The sequence below is a fragment of the Balaenoptera musculus genome, chromosome 2 (assembly GCF_009873245.2).
Source record: "Balaenoptera musculus isolate JJ_BM4_2016_0621 chromosome 2, mBalMus1.pri.v3, whole genome shotgun sequence".
NCBI classification, from domain to species: domain Eukaryota; kingdom Metazoa; phylum Chordata; class Mammalia; order Artiodactyla; family Balaenopteridae; genus Balaenoptera; species Balaenoptera musculus.
The window spans coordinates 70,376,826-70,399,581 of NC_045786.1; the positions used below are offsets into that span (position 1 = coordinate 70,376,826).

Genomic DNA, 22,756 nt, shown 5'->3' on the forward strand with positions numbered 1-22,756 from the left:
TTTTGAATTTGTTGATTTCTTGTGTTTTTCTTTTATGATTTCATTGATGTCTCTTCTTATCTTTATGGCTAACTGTAGTATTTTTTTTTTTTAAGTGAAGAACTTTTAAAAACAAATGTACAATAAGAAAGCATGGGTCTTGATCTTAGTATAGGACAGATCTGAATTCAGGCCTTAAAAGCATTGAACAATACTAAGTGTCATTTTACTAGATCAGCTCTTGTTTTATTTTGGAGGGATGAGCTACCTCAGTTACTTACTCTTAAGGTTGAAATTTGATGTGGACAGCGAAAAGTAGGAATAGAGTCAGTGGGGGGGTAATTCTGCCATGTACTGTTTCAATGTTTATCTCAAAATCAGTAACTTTACAGAGCAGATTTTTATTTGATGGCAAACTTATCTGAATATATTTTAAATTAGCCTACTAAAGAGAGTATATACAGAAAGTGTTGTAATCTGTGTTTTCATTATAAAATTATTTTGCTTCAGTGTCTTGTTGCAGTGCAATATAAATGAAAAAGCTTGAGAATCTTCAACACCAGATAAATTACTAATGATTTTGTTTTCAGGAGGGCCAGAACTGATTGATCCTGCTGGTGTGCCATTACCTCAGCCAGCCCAGTCCTGGGTGTGGCTTGTTGATCTGGAAAGAACAATTGCTCTTCTTATTGGACGATGTCTTGGTGGCATGCTTCAGGGTTCGCCTGTGTCTCCAGAGGAACAGGACACTGCATATTGGATGAAAACACCACTTTTTAGTGATGGTGTAGAAATGGATACCCCTCAGTTAGGTAATGTGTTTCTCTGCAGCATTTAGAATACATGCTTCTGTTTGTACCTCCTTTGGAGACTTCTCTTATTCTGGGTTTGCTGAATAGAGAACTGATAGAAAACAAATGCAACATTTGCAGGATAGGGGATCCAAGACTGTAACTTGGAGCCCTCAGAAAAGTTAAGTCCTGCAGCATCGTATAGTGAAAAGAGCCCCTGAACTAGGGAAATGTAGGTCTGGTTCTGCTCTGTTTTTATTTATCACTCATTTTGAGCAAGTCATCTAACTCATAAAAATGGGAAAATGCTTAATTACTTGTGTTCTGGGGCTTGGAGGTTATGAAACTGCTTCATAGAAGGTTACTGACCATGACTTACCAGGGCTCAGGTCATAAACACCTCTCAGTTGTGAGGGCCAGTCCCTTCTCCTCCCAGCCTGTCCTACTTTCAAGCTGATGTTACCTTGTGTGATTCCTTATTTTTTTCCTCCCCATTTATGGTACCTTTGGTGTTTCCTTTCCTGCCTCATCTTCCATTTGTCTACTTTGATGGTAGGCTAGCTCTCAGACTGTCTGAACATGTGGATTTCTCCAGTTCCTGAAAGATGATGTAGTTGTTTTGTCTAGGATTGGTCCTTTAATCTCTCTGAACCTCTAATTTCAATCCTTAAAATAATGAGTTAGATTAGATAGCCCATATGGTCTTACTAGATTTTATTTTATTTATTTATTTTTAAGAAATGTTTATTTATTTTGGCTGTGCCAGGTTTTAGTTGCAGCACGTGGGATCTTTGTTGTGGCATGTGGACTTCTTAGTTGCGGCACGTGGGATCTAGTTCCCTGACCAGGGATCGAACCCGGGCCCCCTGCATTGGGAGCGCAGAGTCTTACCCACTGGACCACCAGGGAAGTCCCTAGATTTTAAATTTATTATTTCTCTGATAAGAGAAAGAGACTCAGAGAGTGTCCAAGAAGCAAAATCTAAGAAAAATCTCAATCTAAGAGAATCTCAAGAGGAGAAACAAAAAGTAGAAACCATGACAAAAATCATGGAGATTTCTGCTTTGGGGTTGGAGGGTTGGAGGGTGGGAGTGAGAGATGTTGAAGATTTTCTTCCTTTTCCAAATAAGAGTGTATATTCATTGTTTCATTTATGAACCAGAAAGTGGTTCCAGCCATGGCTGATGAATGCTAGACTGGTACTTAGGAACGTTTGTATCAAAAAAAGTAAAATCATGTTTTTTTTCAAGGCGTATTTAACATCATAAAGATAGTTCCAGTGCTATCAGTGTTTAACTCTGTGATAGTCCCAAATGTCCTCCTGAGGACAAAAGTATCTTTATCTCTACCTTCCTCATATTTCTGTTATGTGTACTTTACTCAACTGGCCTTTGGTATGAATATAATCAATTTCAGTTTTAATGTTATTTTTCACGTTTTAAATTATAAAATTATGAAACTATTAAAATGTTACGTTTTATGTTTAAATACTTGGCATATATTGGACTTCCCACAGTGGTTAAGAATCTGCCTGCCAATGCAGGGGACACGGGTTTGAGCCCTGGTCCAGGAAGATCCCACATGCCACGGAGCAACTAAGCCCGTGTGCCACAACTACTGAGCCTGCGCTCTAGAGCCCGTGAGCCACAACTACTGGGCCTGCATGCCACAACTACTGAAGCCCACGCATCTAGAGCCCATGCTCTGCAACAAGCCACCACAACGAGAAGCCTGTGCACCGCAACGAAGAGTAGCCCCCGCTCACTGCAACTAGAGAAAGCCTGTGCGCAGCATCGAAGACCCAACACAGCTAAAAATAAATAATAATAATAAAAAACAAAGATAAGCAGTAGCTTCTAAAAAAAATACTTGCATATATTAGGAAGAGGCTCTTGTCTGTAAAATTGTAAATAAATGATAATTTAGTTATATTGTGGGTTAAATTGACTTTGGGTATTAGCCCAGGAACCTGTCATTTAGAGGAGTGTTTTGTTTTTTAAATGGAAAATGAATTCTTAATGCCAAATGTCCCATTGGAAAGTTAGGAACCACCTGAACAAATGTAAATATCAGTTGAGAAATTGTTCAAGTATCAATATCTTTGATCTTCCTTAAATCATACTGAAGTGATTATTTTCCCTTAAGTCTACAAAAAGAAAAGAAAAATCTTGGCTAGTCTCTTTCCCAGTGGTCCCATGTTTCTCAACAAGGATATCAATCTGTTTTGAGCAAGAAAGTTCTTTGTTACACAAGACTGTGCTGCACATGTAGGGCCCTGCCTACCAAAATGCCAGCACTCCTCCCTGGAATGTTACATTTAGTCACATAAAGAAAGGGGTGATACTATGCCCAATTGAGAAGCATTAAAGGACTTTACCTTTGTAGCATCTACTTAAAATGGTTTGAAATGTATCATTTCATATGCATTAAGTAAATATGGTAAGATTTTATTTGTAGCATCAAAATTTACAAAGCTTGAAATCGATAACTTGTGTAATTTTTTTTTTAGATAAATGTATGAGTTGCCTATTAGAAGTAGCTCTTTCGGGAAATGAAGAACAGAAGCCTTTTGATTACAAATTGCGGCCTGAAATTGCTGTCTATGTAGACTTGGCATTGGGTTGTTCAAAAGAGCCTGCTCGAAGCCTTTGGATCAGCATGCAGGATTATGCTATTAGTAAAGGTAAGATGAAGAGGCTAAAGGGGGTAAATATGTAGATAGCTCATAATACCAACTAATACAAGTATAGTATAATATATGTAAATAGAAAATCACAGGGATTACCCTATTACTTTTTATAGAAAAAAGGATTTTACAATTAACATTTTTTTAAAATAAATTTATTTGTTTTATTTATTTTTATTTTTGGCTGTGTTGGGTCTTTGTTGCTGCGCACGGGCTTTCTCTAGTTGCGGCAAGTGGGGGCCACTCCTCGTTGTGGTGTGCGGGCCTCTCACCACGGTGGCTTCTCTTGTCATAGAGCGTGGGCTTCAGCAGTTGTGGCATGCCGGCTCAGTAGCTGTGGCTCGCGGGCTCCAGAGCACAGGCTCAGCAGTGGTGTCACACGGGCCCAGTTGTTCCACGGCATGTGGGATCTTCCCGGACCAGGGTTCGAACCCATGTTGCCTTCATTGTCCGGTGGATTCTCAACCACTGCACCACCAGGGAAGTCCCTACAATTAACATTTTAAAAACAGTTTCTTATTCCTGTTTGTGGAACATTTTGAAGTGCTTGGTAAACCCCGTGTATTCTTTTATATACATATATCCCACTTGAAGAAAATCCACTGTGGGAAAATTGAGATTTGTGTGAAAAATAAATCCAGAGGCAGCATTTTACTGAAGGATTCCATGCAGCATAAATGGATCTAGTATAAGAGTTGTTTAATGAATCTCTTCCCTTTGTGAGCCCTGGTGAAGAACTGAAATGATGTGTATGTAGAAGTCTGAGCTCTGGGCCTTGGTCATTTTCCTCCTGTGTAAAACACTTGCCCATTTTAGAGTGCTAGTGAAGATACCAGTTTGAAATGAGGTATATTATTAAGTACAGCAGTAAAGTACTATGCAAGTGTGTAGTGGTATTTCAGTTTCTAATATTACTTGATTAATAAAATTAATTTTATGTACAAGTTTTCAAAGGTTATACCTGATTTCTTTTTAGCTCCCATCCCCTTTTAACAATGACTTGGATTGTTCAGAATCATATACTCCTAGTTGTCTTTCTCCACGTTGCTCTTTCTTTAGTCCCTGCTCCCCTGTGTCTTTGGATTTTCTTCCTTCTGTGATAAAAATGGTAAAAGTAAATACATTTTCACCTTTACTTCATATAATAAAAATGAGATACATATCATTCAGATCTTTAAAACACCAGTGAGATGATACCTTTGAAAGTTTAATCTCATCCAGTTTGTCATTCATTTATTCATTCTATTGTGTTGACTTTCACCAGTGGTAGAAAAGTATGATAGTGGAGGAGAAAAAAAGCTTACTTTCTAAGTTGTATTTTCTGATATCCTCTTATCTGCATCATTTTCTTGGAATGTGCGGTTAGGTTTTTTTTTTTATAAATTTATTTTTATTTATTTTTGGCTGCGTTGGGTCTTTGTTGCTGCACGTGGGCTTTCTCTAGTTGCAGCGAGCGGGGGCTACTCTTCATTGCGCGGGCTTCTCATTGCGGTGGCTTCTCTTGTTGCAGAGCACGGGCTCTAGGCACGCGGGCTTCAGTAGTTGTGGCACGTGGGCTCAGTAGTTGTGGCTCGTGGGCTCTAGAGTGCAGGCTCAGTAGTTGTGGCACACAGGCTTAGTTGCTCCGCGGCATGTAGGATCTTCCTGGACCAGGGCACGAACCTGTGTCCCCTGCATTGGCAGGTGGATTCTTAACCACTGCGGCACCAGGGAAGCCCAGGTTTTCTTTTATAACACATTATCACTTGTTACTTTTCAGTGAGCACTTTAAAAAACTGGATATAAACATAAAGTGAATAAAAACTCGTATGGCTCCATTTGTTCAATTGCTTGTACGCTATAGCCTAGACTTTATACCTGAGTAGTGGAAACATTTTGTAGTGCTTGGTATGAAATGACTATAACTTTAGCGAAGGTGTTTTAAAAGAACCTATTACTATAAACATTGCACAGGAGGATAATCCCTGATAAATTTGACATACTGCAAAGGATGTTACTTCAGTTTGCTTTTAAATTGAATATTAGCCTTCTTGAAATGGGGTCGTTTTATTTTAAGTCATAGCAGTTTTCAGAATAGCAAGCGATCCCTTGGAACAGATGATCTCTCAAGAACCTAGTGTGGAAAATTCTGTGTGTAATACAGACTATCATTTTAAGATTCTCTATTGGCTGTAAGATTTTCTTAAAATCTTACATGCTTATATTCACTTTTTCACCTGTAAAATAGGTAAGTCTGAACTTAATTTTTTACCTAAGCATCCAGAAATGATGAAAACCAAGCTGTAAAATTTTTGTCTTAAGATAGGAGTTTTAAAAAGGAATTAAGAACAAATAAAGTTAACTTGGGGCTTAATATTTTCCAAGGGTGCTTTTTGTTTGTTTGGTTTTGTTTTTAAGTAGCATGGTAAATCTGTCAAATTAACGGAGTCTAGCAGACATTCTGGGAGTAGACAGTAAATCTCCCATCCCCATTTGGAATCTACTGAATATTTCATTTTTAAAGTATAGAACTGGTGTGCTAACATGGAATTAAAGAAAGCAGCTGACTAGTGTTCATCATCTAATGCTGTGATTTGGGTTTTCGATTGCACATACTCATCTCTGTCCAAATGTTGTTTCATTTCTTACCCACCTAAATGTACATGTATTCACAGTATCTAATGGCTTCAAATACCACATATATACATACTTGACTAGTTTACTCAGTATCTCTACTAGGATGTCTAATACATAGTATTCAGAACCAGACTCCTGATTACAGATACCTATCCTCCCAAAGGGCTGTCCTTGTGATCTTCTCTCAGTAAAAGCCAACTACATTGTAAATACATTATAGTCATCCTTGTCTGCTCTCATGTTCACATCTGATCCATCAACAAATTTCCTCAACTCTTCCTTCAGAATACATCTGGAGTCTGACCACTTCTTACTAACCCCACTGCTACTACTTTGGTCTGAGCCACCATCATTTCTTACCTGAATTACTGTAATAATTACTTCTGCTGTTGCTGTTCCTATAGTAAATTCTGCACTCAGCAGTTAGAGTGAGCCTTTTAAAACACAGATCACATCATCCCATATCTCTGTTCACAGTTTCTAATGGTCCTTCTCATTTCCCTCAGTGTAAAACCTAGAGGACTTGCAATGGCCTGCAAGGCCCTATGTGATCTGGACCCCAGACAGCTTTCTGATGTCTCCTACCACTCTCGTGCGTGCACATTTTGCTCTAGCTGCACTGGCCTCCTTGAACTCAGGCAGGGCCTCTACATAGTTTTTTTGAAAGGACACTGTTTGTGTGGCTTCTTCCCCTACGTCATCTAGATCTCTCTGCTCGATTGTAGCCTTACCAGTGACCTTCCCAAACCAGGCTGTAAAAAATAGTAAACCCACACAGTTCGGTATTCCCTGGTCTCCTCACCCTGCTTTATTTTTCTCCATAGCACTTATCTGTCATATTAATGTTTTTATTTATTGTCTCCTCATACCCCTCCCCCACCGCAACTAGAATATAAGCTCTGTGAGATCTGGGCCTTAGTTTTGTTCACTGCTGTATTCCTAGTATGCGGGATCTAGTAGGTGCATTTGTTAAATAACTGCTTAGGAAAATGATAAAATTCAGGTGTTAGATTACTAAAGCCGTTAAAATTACCTCTGAACTGTTTTCTGTGAAATGTCAGTGTATCATTTTTATTTTCAGATTGGGACAGTGCAACTTTAAGTAATGAGTCACTCTTGGACACTGTGTCTAGATTTGTTCTTGCAGCTCTTCTGAAACACACAAATTTACTCAGTCAAGCATGTGGAGAAAGCCGGCAAGTAACTTAAAACTATCCTCAGACAAATATTTGCTCTCATGATGTTTGAAATTAGGTAACTTTTCTATTTTGGTTCTTTATTTAGATATCAACCTGGTAAAAGCTTATCAGAAGTGTACCGTTGTGTGTACAAAGTTCGAAGTCGTTTACTTGCTTGCAAGAACCTTGAACTTATTCAGACCAGGTCATCATCAAGAGACAGATGGGTAAAGTTGGAAATCAGTTACTCTGTGTTTTTCTGCAAGCTATGAGAGATAGCTCCATATTGGTGTATGTGAGGGGAAAAAAAATGTGGCTTAATTATTGCAGATGTTCAATAAATATTGAGTAGTTCTTTTTCTAGTGAAAAAAATTGGATGAGTAGAAGATTGGGGGTTTATTTAACCACCCATTTATCAAGTGTGATATGGCTGCTAAGGAAGTTTATATATTCTTAGGCCATATAGGTAATAACAACAAATTGAATTGTCCAAATCATATGAAATATTATTCCTTTGTTTTACGCTCATCAGACCATGTTTGAATTATCCTATTTGATTTGGGGTGCCATAACTTAATGAGGGATATTAGCAAACTTAGATTGGTTAAAGGTCTGAAAATCATCTTATACAAGAACTGGAAAGTGTCAAACATGTTTAGCTTAGAGAATGAAAGCAAAGAGGAGTCACATGATAGGTGCCTTAAAGATATTTAAAGGGCTTCCATGTAGGAGAGGAAGTAAACGTGTTCCCTGTTGTTCCAGAGGGCACAGGTAGGACCAAAGGGTAACAACTGAGTGGAGAATCATTGTTAGCTGAATGTAAGGAAAAAAGCCTTCTAATTATTAGAGTTGCCCACCGCTGGAGGTAAAGATTGAAAACTTTTATTAAGGATGTTCCAGAGGTAATTCTTGCAACAAAAATGAGATGATTTCTAAAGTGCTTGGTAATCCTGATAGCACGATCCTATAATTATGAGTATAGCCTGATACCTCACCTTCAAAAGTGCTTACTTTGAAACGTCATATGTTAGATGCTTTGCACTCCATTATTTAGATCTTAGATTTTAAAAACCAAACTTTATCTCTACATTTGTATTATAGTATTCTTTTGGCATACACTGATTTAATATTTGTGGATCCGACTATTTGTTAGTGACCTTGAAAGCCCATGAAATGTACTAATTAGCCATTTTGTTGAGTCTCAAATTTGAAACTTACATATTGTGGAGATACATGACTTATGTATTTTGTGAGTCTAACTGACTGCTCAGTATCCCCATCCAATCATGAATCACAAAATAACTTTTATTGTACATGTGAGGATATCATTAAAAATTTTTACTTGTGCTTTATACTGAAATATATGGGGTTTTTGTGACTCTCTTCACCCCTGTTGTAAGGACTCTTCAGATGACTGCTAGGGAGCATAACCACCATGGGAAATAAAATTAACATTGTCCTTATCAGATTTCTAATTTTCGGTTTCCTCAGGGACAAACAAAGTAAAGAAAATAATTAAAAACAATACTGTTTATACAATTGAAATTTGCTAAGAGAGTAGAACTTAAAGTTTTTCACCAAAAAAAGGTTAAAAAATACTGTTTTGTTTTAAATTAGCATTATTAAACATTTATACAGAGTAACAATAACATACACAGCTTGAGGGAGACTGAATGGAATCACATTTCATGTTCTTTACCTTTTATGCTTGGTGTCATACTTGACTCATGTTAAGTTAGCAGTTTACAGCAGAACAGCAATATATATGAGTCAATTTACAGCATGACATTTTAATCAAAATATTGAGGAAGAGAGCATAGTTAGATGTTTCTGTATATTTTGCGTACATACATTTTTTTCTAATCTTTTCAGATTTATCCAGTATATCTTTTGTTTTTGTGGTAAAATTCATGTGTTATTACTGCTATTAGCATTATTTCCCATGATAAAAAAGTCAAGGTTTTAATGATATTTTTCAAAATTAAAAAAGTATATATTCAGTGTAGCTCTGATCATTTCTTTAAGATCTCAGAAAACCAAGACTCTGCAGATGTTGATCCTCAGGAGCATTCATTCACCCGGACCATTGATGAAGAAGCTGAAATGGAAGAACAGGCTGAGCGAGACAGGGAAGAGGGGCATCCAGAGCCGGAGGATGAGGAGGAAGAACGGGAACACGAAGTGATGACAGCTGGCAGTGAGTATATCCGTCTTGCTTGTGTTACAGATACACACTGTGGCATTCTTTTTGGTAGGGAAACTGACTGTAGAAGAGAGAGGCAAAAACATTTCCTTACTGTTTTTCTGAAGAGATGTGATATTCTCCTGATGATCTGATTAGCTACATTTCAGTTCTTACAACTGCTAGTTCCGTTCTGAAACTGTTGGATTGCATGTTTTGGGCTGAAAAGCTCTGGAAGCAGGCTTTTGGAAACACTACCTGTTCCACTGAGTCTCATTCATGAAGTGATGCCCATGAGTCATTGGATAGGGACATTCAAAGCATGTTCTCTGGAGGGTACCAAGTTGTCCATTCGCCTGGCTGGCCTCTGGGTGGTGAGGAAGAGAGCCCTTTTCTAAGCCTATTAGGAGAGCCCAATTATTTTCCATATGTAGAACTTTTTAAATTATAAACTTCACCCACTGACTGCACTGCAGTTTTCAATAGAGAGTAAGAATATACATGAGAATATTATTGGCTGGTGAATGACATTTTTCATACTTTTTTATTACAAGGCTACAGATAGTTTTAAAATGTAATCATTTAGATGTTTAAAGAGAAATATCGAAGCTTTGAAACATTTGTTATCTTTTGAGTGATTTGGCTGTTTCAAGTTAAAGTGTATATTTACTTTTGTAGCCTAAAACATTTTGGCCATCTATGCATTTGGTATTGAGATTGTATATATATTTCAATCAATTTGACACTACTTTATTATCAATTTATCTGTGTTGTGCATACTTCTAAAAATGATTTTGAGGTGACTCAAAACAAGGCCAAAACCCCTTAAAACAAGAGGAGAAATATAAGGTCCAAATGGAGAAGAGGGGATTGGAGATGAGGAGGTGGAGAATAATTTTATATATATATTAAAAAAAAATATATATATATATATATGTAACGTGTGTGTGTGTGTGTGTGTGTGTGTGTGTGTGCTGCGTGGCTTGCAGGATCTTAGCTCCCCAACCAGGGATTGAAGCTGGGCTCTGGCAGTGAGAGCGCTGAGTCCTAACCATGGGACCGCCAGGGAATTCCCAGAGAATAATTATATTTTAAAACCTAGGCTGAGGGAACATTTACAGATGAACTTAAGACTTAGTTTAGAAATTCCTAAAAGCAAAGACCAAAGGGGAAAACACAGTAACAAAAGATAACCCTCAATTATATTAAAAGAAAGCATAATAGTTACCCAGGGAGTAATAATTTTTAAACTAGCTGCCATTTTTGAGCATCAGTTATATGCTGGGCACTGGGTCAAATGCTTCACATAGATTAACTCATAATCCTCTCTGTCTTAGATGATTTCTAATATTACCCTGTTCTAAAGATGGACAAACTGAGGTTTAAGGAGGCAAAATTATGTGCCTAGGGCCACTGTTCGTAGCAGCTGGAATTAGAACCAGGTCTGCCCCAAATTCCAGTAACCATTCTCTTAATTACTTTAACTGATTTCCGGCTCTAGACTGTTAGTTTGTTGCTTTGATTTTCTTAGAAATAAGGGACTTTCAACAACATAATTAATATATTGTCATAATAATACTTTGAAATATACAAATGCATTTTTAAAGTTTGTACTTCAATATTAACAGACAAATCTAGTATTTTACTAACTTTTTTGCCTGGGTTCCCCATTAAAAATACCATCTTCACTCAAATTTGAGTAAAATATTCTTTTCCTATTGTGAAATACCTACCACTGCATCAGAACCTTGTTAAACCCACTTGTTACACTTGTGAATTGGGAAGAGCTGGCATAAGATGGACATTCCTGGTGATACTATTTGACTCTGGGGGCAGTCTTGGCCATATTATTATAACCAGATTCTATTTCAGCGAAGACCTTTAATGGCTGTGCTTATTTAATATGTTTAAAATACAACAAAGTGTAGGTATTAGGAATTATATGGACTTTGGAAGGGGAAAGGGGGCTCTTCATTATAACTAATGCAACTTAACTTTTGTCTGTTTCTTTTGTAACCTGACAATTTCAAACCAAGGTTGTGAACATTTCAGAAATAGGCAGTTATTTTTATCTAACCCAGTGATTCTCAAACTTTAATGGCCTTCAAAATCAGCTTGAGGGCTTGTTAAAACTACATTGCTGGCTCCATGCCTAGAGCTTCTGATTAGAAAGTCTGGGATGGGCCCAGTATTTTTCATTTCTAAGGAGTGCCAGATGATGTTGATGCTGCTCTTCTGGAACCACACTTTGCAAACCACTGATCAAACTCATAAGAGTAGAAATAGAATCAACCAAATCTAAATTCTGTAAAGGCATAAGTATTTCCTATTGTAATTTTTATAAAAAGTTTAATATTATACATGTATTTTTGATAAAATTTAACTTAGTTACTTAGTATTTAATGTCTAAAAAATGATTTTCCCTCTTTCAGTAAGTTTTTGGTCCAAACTTTTTGACTGTTTTTATTGTTATTTTCTTTGCTCTTCTCTCCCCATGTGTTAAGACCTTGTTTTTGTGTTACATGTTCCAGAAATCTTTCAGTGTTTCCTCTCAGCCCGTGAAGTAGCTCGTAGCCGAGATCGAGATAGAATGAACAGTGGGGCAGGGTCTGGGGCTCGAGCTGATGATCCACCTCCTCAGTCTCAGCAAGAGCGAAGGGTCAGCACAGACCTTCCTGAGGGTCAGGATGTGTACACTGCTGCCTGCAACTCCGTGATCCATCGATGTGCCCTGTTAATATTAGGAGTCAGTCCTGTGATTGATGAGCTTCAGAAGCGAAGGGAAGAAGGACAGTTGCAGCAGCCTTCCACAAGTGCCTCTGAAGTGGGTGGACTTATGACCAGGTGGGACTGACTAGAAACTTAAAACATTTCTCTCCTCTCTTTGTTTCTTTATGCATTGAAATGGTTTATTCTCACTTATTGTATTCTGAAATTAACACAGACATGGAGGAGGAAATAGCAATTGACAAGGATGAATTTAATGTAAAGAGTGATACTAATTCAGCCTGGAGTATAAATTTCTGATTAAATGAGGAGGCACAATTTTTCACACATATAAACAACAGTAGTTGATTGGCATAATTCTGTAATTTAGTGGCATGGAAGTTATTCTGATGTAATTGAGAAGGACTTTGTGCTTAGACCTGACTGAGAGCCAGGGTTTTCCATTGACAGACATAATTACTCCTCACTGTGTGTGTGTTTTATCTCTATGCTGCTAGTTCCATTCAGTTTTATGTTCACTAACAGTCCCAAATCGAAAAACTTTTCTTTGTGCATGTGAGACAGGAGTGAAAGTCTTACTGCAGAGAGCCGGCTAATCCACGCAAGTCCAAATTATAGACTGATCAAATCGAGGAGTGAATCTGATTTGTCTCAGCCTGAATCAGATGAAGAGGGTTACGCACTGGTAGGTATACCTAGATTTAGTAAAGAAGGAATTTTGTATAGCTATGTAAGACTTCGGTTAGAGTAAGTAATATACGTTTGTTTTAGACATACAAAAACTCTTTTAAAAGAACTTTTAAGAGAAATGAGATAACTATATTGCATAGGTATTTATCATCTATATGTTAGTGACTCAGATATCTCTCTTTAGCTCTGACTTGTTCCTAAACTCCAAATTCACGTATTTGACTCCTTGATGGACGTTCTACCTGAACATCTCAGGTGACCACAGTCTTAACCTATCCAAAAATAAACTCATTTTTCTCCTAAACCTCTTCTCTCACATTCCCTATCTTAGTAAGTGTTACTATTAACTATCCAGGCTGGAAACCTGGGTTCATCCTTGACTCTACTTTTTCTTAATTCCTGGTCCCTGCAACCTCCTCACTCCCCACAGTCCAATTAGTCAAACCTTGAAAATTTTACTCTTAATATCTTTGTACTATGTCCTGTCCATCCCTCTTGCTACTGCTCTGTCTCAAACTTTCCTTCTCTTTTGCCTGGCCTGGTACAAAAACCTCCAAACTGGTTGCCCCATCTCTTGTATTATGCCCATCTTCAACATTTCGCTAGAATAATATACCTGAAATACAAATCTGTTTATATCTCCTCTACTTAAAATCTTTCAGTAGCTCTCAGTTCCCTATCAAAAAAGCCTCAGGACCTGAACTGCAGGCATTTAAGGTAAAAATCAAAGAAGTGAGATGCTGATTTATATAAGAAGTAGAAAGTAATACGTGCTATAGTGTGACGGGTAAAATAAATTACAGAATGAAAACTGTCTAATAGATAGCTTCTATTTGAATAGCTTTGGACTTAGAGTTGATAGCTGGATTTTCATTTTGGCTGATCCTCTGCCTTATACGTGAATCTGTATGTGCTACTTGACCTCTCTGGGCCTTAGTGTCCCATTGTATGATATGAGGATAGTAGTACCTGTTGTGTAGGTGGTAATGTGTTAGACTTGGCTTCTGAACCTGATCCTACTGATGGATAGCTTTGAGACCTTGGTCATGTCACATGATAGCTCAAACGGAAACTCTGGGTTTTTTGGACTGAGTGACTTGATAAGATTCATTTTTAGCTCTGAAATTCTTCTCTTATGAATTGAGAAACTGGATGTGAAAATATTTTTGAGAAGTATAGAGTGCTAAATAAACATGAAGCTGTTGTTTAAAAGAAACTTCTAAGCATGAAAGATTCCTCCTCTGAGGAAAGTTGAACAGTGTCTTCAAGCAAGTTTCATTGTATGTTTTTGTTTGTTCTTCCTCCATTTATTCTTCATTCCCGTTATCATCTCTGTGCTCCCAGTTCACGTTCCCAGTCTTGCCGTCTACTGAGATTCCTCTCTGTCCATTTATTTTTCCAAGTTGATCAGTCTCATTATCTAGTCTCCTAGCCCTGTGACAATTTTATAACAGATCATGTCACTTCTCTCCTCAAAACCTCCAATGACTCTAGTATTTCTCAGAGTAGAAGCCTAGGTCCCTGCAGGGGCCTATAAGACTCTACCTATCCTGGCCTCACTCCTCTCTGATCTCCTCTGCTGCTACTCTCCTTCTTGATGACTCTCCTTCTGCCACACTGACCTCTTGGCTTTTCCATGAACATACCACACAACTTCCCCATAGGGCCTTTACATGGCTGTTTCTTCTGATTGGAATACTGTTGTCTGTAGGCAAATCCCCTCGCTTCAAGTCTTCGTTCTGATATTACTTTTTCAGTTACACCTGCCCTGACCACTCTATTTGAAATTCCAGTTTGCTCTCCTTTCCAGATATTCACTCCCTGTCCGCTTTGCCTTGCTCTGTCCCCCTCACCCCCCGGCACCTAACATTATTTATTTGCTATATTTATCAGTTTCTCTTAGCCTACACTAGAATATAAGCTCCCTGAGGATAGAAGTTTTTGCTGTTTTATTCACTACTGTATCCCAAGTACCTATAGTGCCTGGCACACAGTAAGCAGTCATTAAATATTTTTTAACGAATGAATGTCTGTCTAATCTATTTTGGTAAAATTTCTGTGCCTGTTTGTTCTTTCCAGTCTTCAATTTAGGCCCTTGTTACTTTTGCCTGAACTGGTAGTTTTCAAACTGATCTCCCTACTTTTTCCAGTTCCTCTCCTTTGATACTGCTCCCAGAGGTAGAGCTCTTAAAAATGTACACAGTGGACTTCCCTGGTGGTGCACTGGTTAAGAATCCACCTGCCAATGCAGGGGACACGGGTTTGAGCCCTGGTCCAGGAAGATCCCACGTGCCATGGAGCAACTAAGCCCGTGAGCCACAACTACTGAGCCCGCGTGCCATAACTACTGAAGCCCATGAGCCTAGAGCCCATGCTCTGCAACAGGAGAAGCCACCGCAGTGAGAAGCCTGCGCACCGCAATGAAGAGTAGCCCCCCACTCGCTGCAACTAGAGAAAGCCCGCGCGCAGCAACGAACACCCAACACAGCCAAAAATAAAAACAAATAAATTAATTAATTAAAAAAAAAAACACAAAACACAGACACACACATAAACACAACAAGAACAACAACAGAACACCTGCTGGTCATGCTACCTTCTTATTAAAAAAAAAACCTCAGTGACTCTGCACTGCCTACCCAGAAATCAAAGATTCTGGAACATGTTGCTTGCCTGCTTTTGAAGCCAGTTTTCCCCTGCGGTAATCTGCATTTTTGCCATAGCCTAGTAGTCCATCTGCCAGACTCCAAACATACCTCTTGAGCCTCTGCTCAAGCATTGTTTGCCTTAAATGTCCTTCTCCTGGGTTTTGTTGATGAAGTCCTGCCTCTCTCTTAAGGCCTGGTTAAAATGTCATCTCTTCCAGAAAACTTTCCTAAGATTACTCACAGTGACTCTGTCTGTTATTTACATGGCAGTTTGTTAGTATCTATAATAAACCACTAATGGTTTGTCTCATGTTGGACTTACTTATGTATTATTAGTATTTCTTTCCAGTAGACCTCTTAGAAGGTCTAGAGTTTTTTTAATGTCCCTCATGTCTCCTACATTGTGCTTTGCATATTGTAAATGATTGATAATTCATTTCAACTGAAATGAAAGATAAAAGATGAGGATAAATGTAGTTAAAGTGGCATACATTTTGGAAGCAAACAATGAAATCTGACTTAGTCACAATAGACTCTATTGATTTTGACCTGGGGCAAGACACTTAACCTTTCTGAGCTCCAGCATTTTTATCTTTGAAATGGGGAATACCGCTACCTGTTATACTTGCCTCAGCTGGGTTGTTGTGAAGAACAAGTTTAGTAATACAATTTAAAACATGTTGAAAGTTATGTTTTCAAAACATAATGGGAAGACAGATAAATGGAGGTGGGTTGAACCTAGATATAATTGCCATGTCTAGGTTCTACAGAATTTTAAAAAGATTAAGAAACACATTTTTGGGAAAGATGGACTCTTAATCATCTTTTCTTATGGAATATTTAGAAAGATAGTGTCATAAAAGGTGGAAAAGTAAAGAACTAGAGAGAGCAGATTCTGTTGTGGGTAAGGAGACTTGAGCTGAGCCTTCAGGCTGAGCCTCCTATAGACGAAGAGGAGCAAGCAGTGGGGGCAGTGTGGGATTTTCCAGCTGAAATATGTTACCCATCTGTCTGAGGTTATTTAGGATTATCATTGATGTCTTTGATATCTAGTAGTACTTGTTTATCTTGAATTGTCAGTGAATGAAATGCTTTCTTAAAATAACTGAAGTTAACCAGGTTAATGCTAAATCTGAGTTTTAACCTTCTTTCATAAAGAGTATTATGTGATATATTATCTACTCTGTCTTAGTGACCAGAGAAACCTAAGTCAACAGTTGCACAGTTAAACCCAAGTTTAACTGTTTGATTGACACATGTCATACTTAATCAGCATTTCTTACTACGCTGTCCTAATCTACCTCCCTCATTTCCTTACCGCCCTCTTTCACAAAGGATTTGATTTAGCATACAAAAATAAATACTATTTATAAAAGTATAAGAGAATGAATTAGGGCTAAAAGAAACAGAGAGGAAAATAAAGCCCTGAGTAAGATTTGTACATCTCTACACATATCCTGTGATGTTCTGCTAGAGATGGGCCAGCAAATAGGAAAAACATGAGTCGCATGATTCACAGTGTGTAAAAGATAAAAACAAACCAGGTTTTCAAGAAAAACTCAGATATTTCTGGTTCTGAGACCTGAGATAAATTTCTTCCATGAGCCCTCATGGCAACGGTACTGTGTAATAAAAATGTTGTATTGCATGAGATGGCATTGTCTTCAGGAACTGTTGTGACAACTGTTTGGTGTTTTCTCCAGCATCAAATGGCCTGGGAACATACTTATTTCTGGTGTGTGTGTGTGTATATGTAAAACAAAATGTATTTATCCACAGTGTGGGTACATATGTCTATATGTATTACCAGGAAAAAAATTTCTAAATGACATTTCCTAAATGGGTCTGTTTTGTCACTTCTGCAGCCTTTCTTCTTTGCCACCAACTTTTTTATTGTGTGATAAAGTGCAATTGAAATTGCTGAGACCGTAATGTCAAATCTGTGCATAAATCTAAGTCATGGGTTTGTATATGGTTATCTGTACATAGAGTAGATAGTTGTCACCAGTGCCTCCCCACCACACACACACACACACACACACACACACACACACACACACACACACACACACACACACACACACACACACACACACACACAAATATACTTCCTTTCTTCCTGAAAGCCTTCACTGTTTTATTAAGCTGACTGCAGTTTAACCATTTGAGATTTCTTTATTTTAAGGGGTTTTAAAAAACATTTTAAAGTCTTTTAAAATACTACCAGAAAGCTTAGGACTGTGTTATTCTTCTGTTAGTGTGGATTCATCAGATTCTCTTTTTCTGTACACCTAGCCAAGGTTGATAGTTTTGAAAATAATGGAAAGTGAGGATAGAACAAGTAGTGATTTTGGAAAATGGGACTTTGCTACAGGGGCTTTAGGCATCTAGAGGGTATTAATAAGAGATCATACTGTGTTAGGAAGATAAAAGACAAAGATTTCGAAGAAGAAAAAGGTGACAACAAAGAACAAGTTCTGCTACTTTACACTGTTAATTAATGTGCATATTGACTTGTGTTTTAGTATCTCAGAGTCATGTGCCTGAGCTGTTTTCAGTGGGTTTTTAAAGACTTTGTTCTTAGCCTGGCTTGACTGGTAAATAAGTAGCACATTGCTATAATTATACAGATTACTTTTTATTTTAGTACTCTATTAAATCTTAATCTTAAATAATTTTCACAATTAAATTTTATTATTTATTTTTAACTTAACAGAGTGGAAGACGAAATGTTGATTTGGACTTGGCATCATCTCATAGAAAGAGAGGTAAGTATTAAATATCTGGTTAAGTAGCTCTTTTTATATCTGATATATTTAGATCTAATTGTCATTGAAACAATATTGCAAAAAAGTTAGAAACATTTTATCAGAAAAGTTAAAAGGAAGATCATTTTCTTGAAAATATACACCCTTAAAAAAAGATCTGGGAATGTCTAGGAGTTAATAATCAGTTCTCTTTCTCATTTGTCCTGTTTTGACTTTTTAAAAGTCCCATGGAACTCTGGAAGCAGTGCTTTACGTTGTGGGGGGTTATGGACATAATTTGCCATGCTTTAGCTCAATGGTATAGTTGAGCTATACCATTGAGCTAAAGTATAGTTAGTTAATGGTATAGTTGCTATAGTTTAAATGGTGTTACAGGGAGAACTCTTTACCCCATTCACCTTTCATACACACATACACACTTTCAAACTGAAAGTTTCTAGTTTTTTTCCTCTTTGCCTCTCAAGATATAAAGCATATAAGAGATGAACAGATGATTTCTAAAAATAAAATTTTCCCATGAGGAGCAATTTTAGAGTTCATCGAGAGTTAAGCTCATTTGTTAAAAGCTGTATCTTAATGAATAATATAGTTAACACTTGTTTATATGTACAAATAGATGGAAAGAACAGCAGTTTTAGATAATACAAATCCAAGGTAACTAAAAACTCTCCAAGTATTATTCTCTATTAATTGGCACTTTTATTAACCCATTTTTTCTGTGGTTGTGAAAACTTGGAATGTTAAAAGTTGCCACTAGTGGAAGTTTTCTAAAAGCCTGTAGGAAAACCGTTTTTTCCCATTATATTGTCTTTTATATTTCAGAATTGAACCCTTCTCTTGATAACTTCCTTGGCAGGATGTTAGGTTCTCTACAGGAAAAAAAGTGAGAAATAAGGGAAGATTGAGGAATGAGAGGAAGAAATGCACCCACAATTTTTTCGTTTTTGTGTTTATAACTTAGAGGAAATGTTGGTATTTATAACTTAGAAGAAATGTTGGTACTTAGAATACTAAGAATGAATTTTTTTTTGAACTATTAGGAATTATAGGGACTAGAGCTGGTGCTTTCTTTATTGAAAAGTCTTTTAGTATTATAGTGTATCAAGGTTCCAAAAAAAATTACAGGGTATTTGTGATATCAGAGAAATTAAATGATGTTTAGTATAACGTGCAATATGTATGTTATCGTTTTCTAAGTCTTTGAAAATTGGCAATTCATGTGTCATAATTAGCCAGAGTATCCTTTTCCTTAACCACTTGAGTTAGGAATTAAATTTTTGGAATGATTTTCCCTTCCTAATGTTGGTTAGCTCAGGCAAAGATTGTTGCTATAATTTCTATGTTATATTAATGAAAAGATGGCTCCAAACTTATTGAGTAGCATAAGGGATCCAGCCTGTCGTTTTAAGAGCTTCCTACTATACTAATTATGTTTATAAGTGATAGTCTGTTGACTAAAATTACTCTTTTCTCTAAGATCTTTATCATGCTTATGGAAATATAAATTTGCGATTCAGTCTATGATAACTGTGTCAGCATGTGACAAAGTAATCTTTGGAATAAAACAAAAAGTGGTATTTTTAGCTTTGAATTAAGAATAACCTAGAATTCAAGTGTAAATTACTTAGGAGGAATTAATATGACACTTTAAAATAACTATTCTAGAGTTGCTGCCTGTTCACAATTTTAAACAATTGCCCTATAAGTAGGTGTTGATTTCCTGTAGTTTTAGAGCTAAGTAGATACAACTGAATTAAGCCATTAATCCAAATTTGTTTATGGGTAAACCAACTTCTTCAAAAGCTCAAAGTAGTACCAAGACCTATTAACTTCTTGGAATCTAACTTTATTTTGTTGGAAACAGAAAGGCAAACAAACAGGACCTCATGGGAAAAGTTTGTTTGTTTAAATTACCCATTTAGGAAGTTATAATAGGGAGGCAAACTAGTTATGCAAATTATCATGATATCACCTAATGTGGTACCAATTTATTCTAGTAATCATTGCATCTAAATGTTCTCAGGCAAAAATTTTGCTGATAGCTTTGTTCCTAGGAATAGGTGACTAGAAAGTAGAAGGAGTACTGTTCTAGGAAGAGCAGCAAAAACAGTTTTCAATCTCATGAATCCTAATGTTTGTGGATTAAACAATGAAAATGTATACTTAATATCATGTATTTAATTATAATGGATTTCTTTCTTTAAAAGAAATTAACACTGAAAATACATTTGGGATGTTATATTTTGAAAGAAATTTTTAAAAATCATGTATATTTAGAGACTGCCCTCTGACCACAGTGGAATTTTTTGTTTTGTTTTGCTCTTAAATGATGATTAAAGTAAACCACCCTATTTTTTCCTTATTTATTGTCAATATGGACCAGATGTCATAAGCCATAACATGCCTATCTTCAGTTGGTCAGATGCACCTACCAAGTCTGAGAACTTTTTGGAGCCATTCAGGTGTTCTGATTCTGACTTGAGCTATGAAGGACAAGCAGATGTCCAGCCAAGTGAGAATTCTTCTATGTGCTTATTTACCCCTTTCCAATATTTTGAAGAGGAAATGTAAACTTTTTTCCTCTCACTTTCCTTTTTCATTTATTAGTCTAGTGGTCCTGAGTTATTAAAAGTTTAGTAAGAGAAATTAGAGATAACAGTGTTTAATTACATCTCGTTTACTGAAACTAAATGGATGTATCAATGACAGTTAATGGTTGTATACACATTGCAGCTGCCCTTAATATGCCTCCAAAGACTCCTCCTTGAGAGGGCCTAGTGCCTATAATTTCAGTATTTGACATTGGGGATACTGGAATTCATGCTGTTGAACCATGATTGCTTCTCTTCCCCTCACTCCAGTTAATGTGTCACAGTTGGTCCAAGCTCTTGGTCCAAGCAGGTGAGTATGGTAGGAAGGATTAGAGCAAAGTGAGCAAATAAATTGAGCTCAGCCAACTTGCTCGGCTCTTTAGAGGCATCAGAGCTAAATTCTAAATCCAAAAATGTCATCAATTACTTTAAAAAGAGATGACAGGTGGTACATATTTCTGCTTAGCACCTCAGAAGTAATATGAAATTTATATTCATTAAACACTTAAAAACTGCTTACTATATGCCAGGTATTGGTCTAATCACTTCAAACATATTAACTTATTTAATTCTCATAATAGCCTGTCAAAATTCTTGGCAAAACCTGTTAAACATGTTGGTATTTCGGTACTTTGATAAATACTTAAAAGATTTGCTGTAGTTGTGCAGAACTGAGCTCGTTCTTCACTGAAAGACAGTATGTTTTTGCAGATACTTAACTTTAGTTTTTGTATTTAAGCTGAAGCTGATATAGTGAAAAATGGTGGGGATACCAAAGCAAAATTTTAAGAAGGAACGTCATGGTTTGACTTCACTACCCTGCCCCAGGTCTTTAAATATAGTGTTAGGGTTTTATTGCTAAATAATATTGGAAACATTTATCAACATGTCTGTTTCATGGTATAACTTGTATGGGTGAAATGCTATTTTATCTGTGCATTTCGAATTAGATTATATAAAGAAGAACAAATGTGAATGTTGTCTCCTGTATCAAATTTCTCCTTTTGTCTTCTGATTCTTGTTGTGGTAGTGTATTTACTCCTTTTTGGCCAGTTGAGCCCCAGAAAAAAGAAGAGCTTCAAGCAAGTACATGATGGCATGTTTAATTTTTTTCCCCTTTTAGCTTGCCTACATATTTTATGGTTTATAAAGTATGTATTGCAGCTCTGCCATGTTCATTTTGAAAATTCCATTTAAGAACCAAAGTTGTAAGGACAAGTAAACAATCTCAAATTTCTTGTTGGACTTTATATTTTCTTTTTATAGTAGGAGACTCTGAATTAATATTAAGTAAGAATTGGGCTCAGTCACAATTACTCTGTAGAGGCTTTTGATATGCTTTTCAGATACAATATTTCCTATATTCAGATAAAACAACACAGAACAAATCAGTTATTAGGTTGTTATAATTTTTTTTTAAGAATTAGAGGTTTTTCATCTCTCATTTACATATTGTGAGATTTTGTGTTTCAAAGTATTTTTGATATCAACCTAAACATTTTGGTTATAATTATTTAATTTATTTATTTATCCTATTGCTTTCAGATAGTGTCTTATTCTTCCTTATATTTTATTCATACAAAGTTTTGTTTGGCTTATATACTTAATAAGTTACATGTTTTAAATTAGGGGTCAACAAACTGACTAGTGGGCCAAAGCTGGAATGCCACCTTTGTTTGAAAGTATAGTTTTGTTGGAACCCAGCCACACTCATGTATTACCTATGGCTGCTTTCACACTACAACAGCAGAGTTGAGTAGTTACATGAATAGTGAATGACCCACAAAACCTGAAATTATTTACTGTCTGGCTCTTCATAGATAAAGTTTGCTGACCCCTGCTTTAAATTGCAGAGAGGATTTAATTTGGGGATTGGCCACCTATTCCATAGAATATTTT

The 22,756-nt window shown here is 36.7% G+C and overlaps 1 protein-coding gene across 3 annotated transcripts in view; it reads left to right on the top strand.

Annotated features, from left to right (window-relative positions):
• Window positions 1-22,756, top strand: part of HERC1 (HECT and RLD domain containing E3 ubiquitin protein ligase family member 1) — a 215,380-nt gene that overhangs the window by 89,407 nt on the left and 103,217 nt on the right. For 2 of the 3 annotated variants that reach the window (XM_036841282.1, XM_036841283.1), the window contains exons 18-25: window positions 570-791; window positions 3,280-3,453; window positions 7,154-7,268; window positions 7,357-7,477; window positions 9,277-9,448; window positions 11,965-12,277; window positions 12,725-12,845; window positions 18,215-18,266. In XM_036841282.1, coding sequence (XP_036697177.1) covers window positions 570-791; window positions 3,280-3,453; window positions 7,154-7,268; window positions 7,357-7,477; window positions 9,277-9,448; window positions 11,965-12,277; window positions 12,725-12,845; window positions 18,215-18,266 — 1,290 coding nt within the window. Of the gene's footprint in view, window positions 1-569; window positions 792-3,279; window positions 3,454-7,153; window positions 7,269-7,356; window positions 7,478-9,276; window positions 9,449-11,937; window positions 12,278-12,724; window positions 12,846-18,214; window positions 18,267-20,649; window positions 20,779-21,887; window positions 21,954-22,756 lie in introns of all 3 variants that reach the window. The other variant, XM_036841279.1, reaches the window with a different exon arrangement.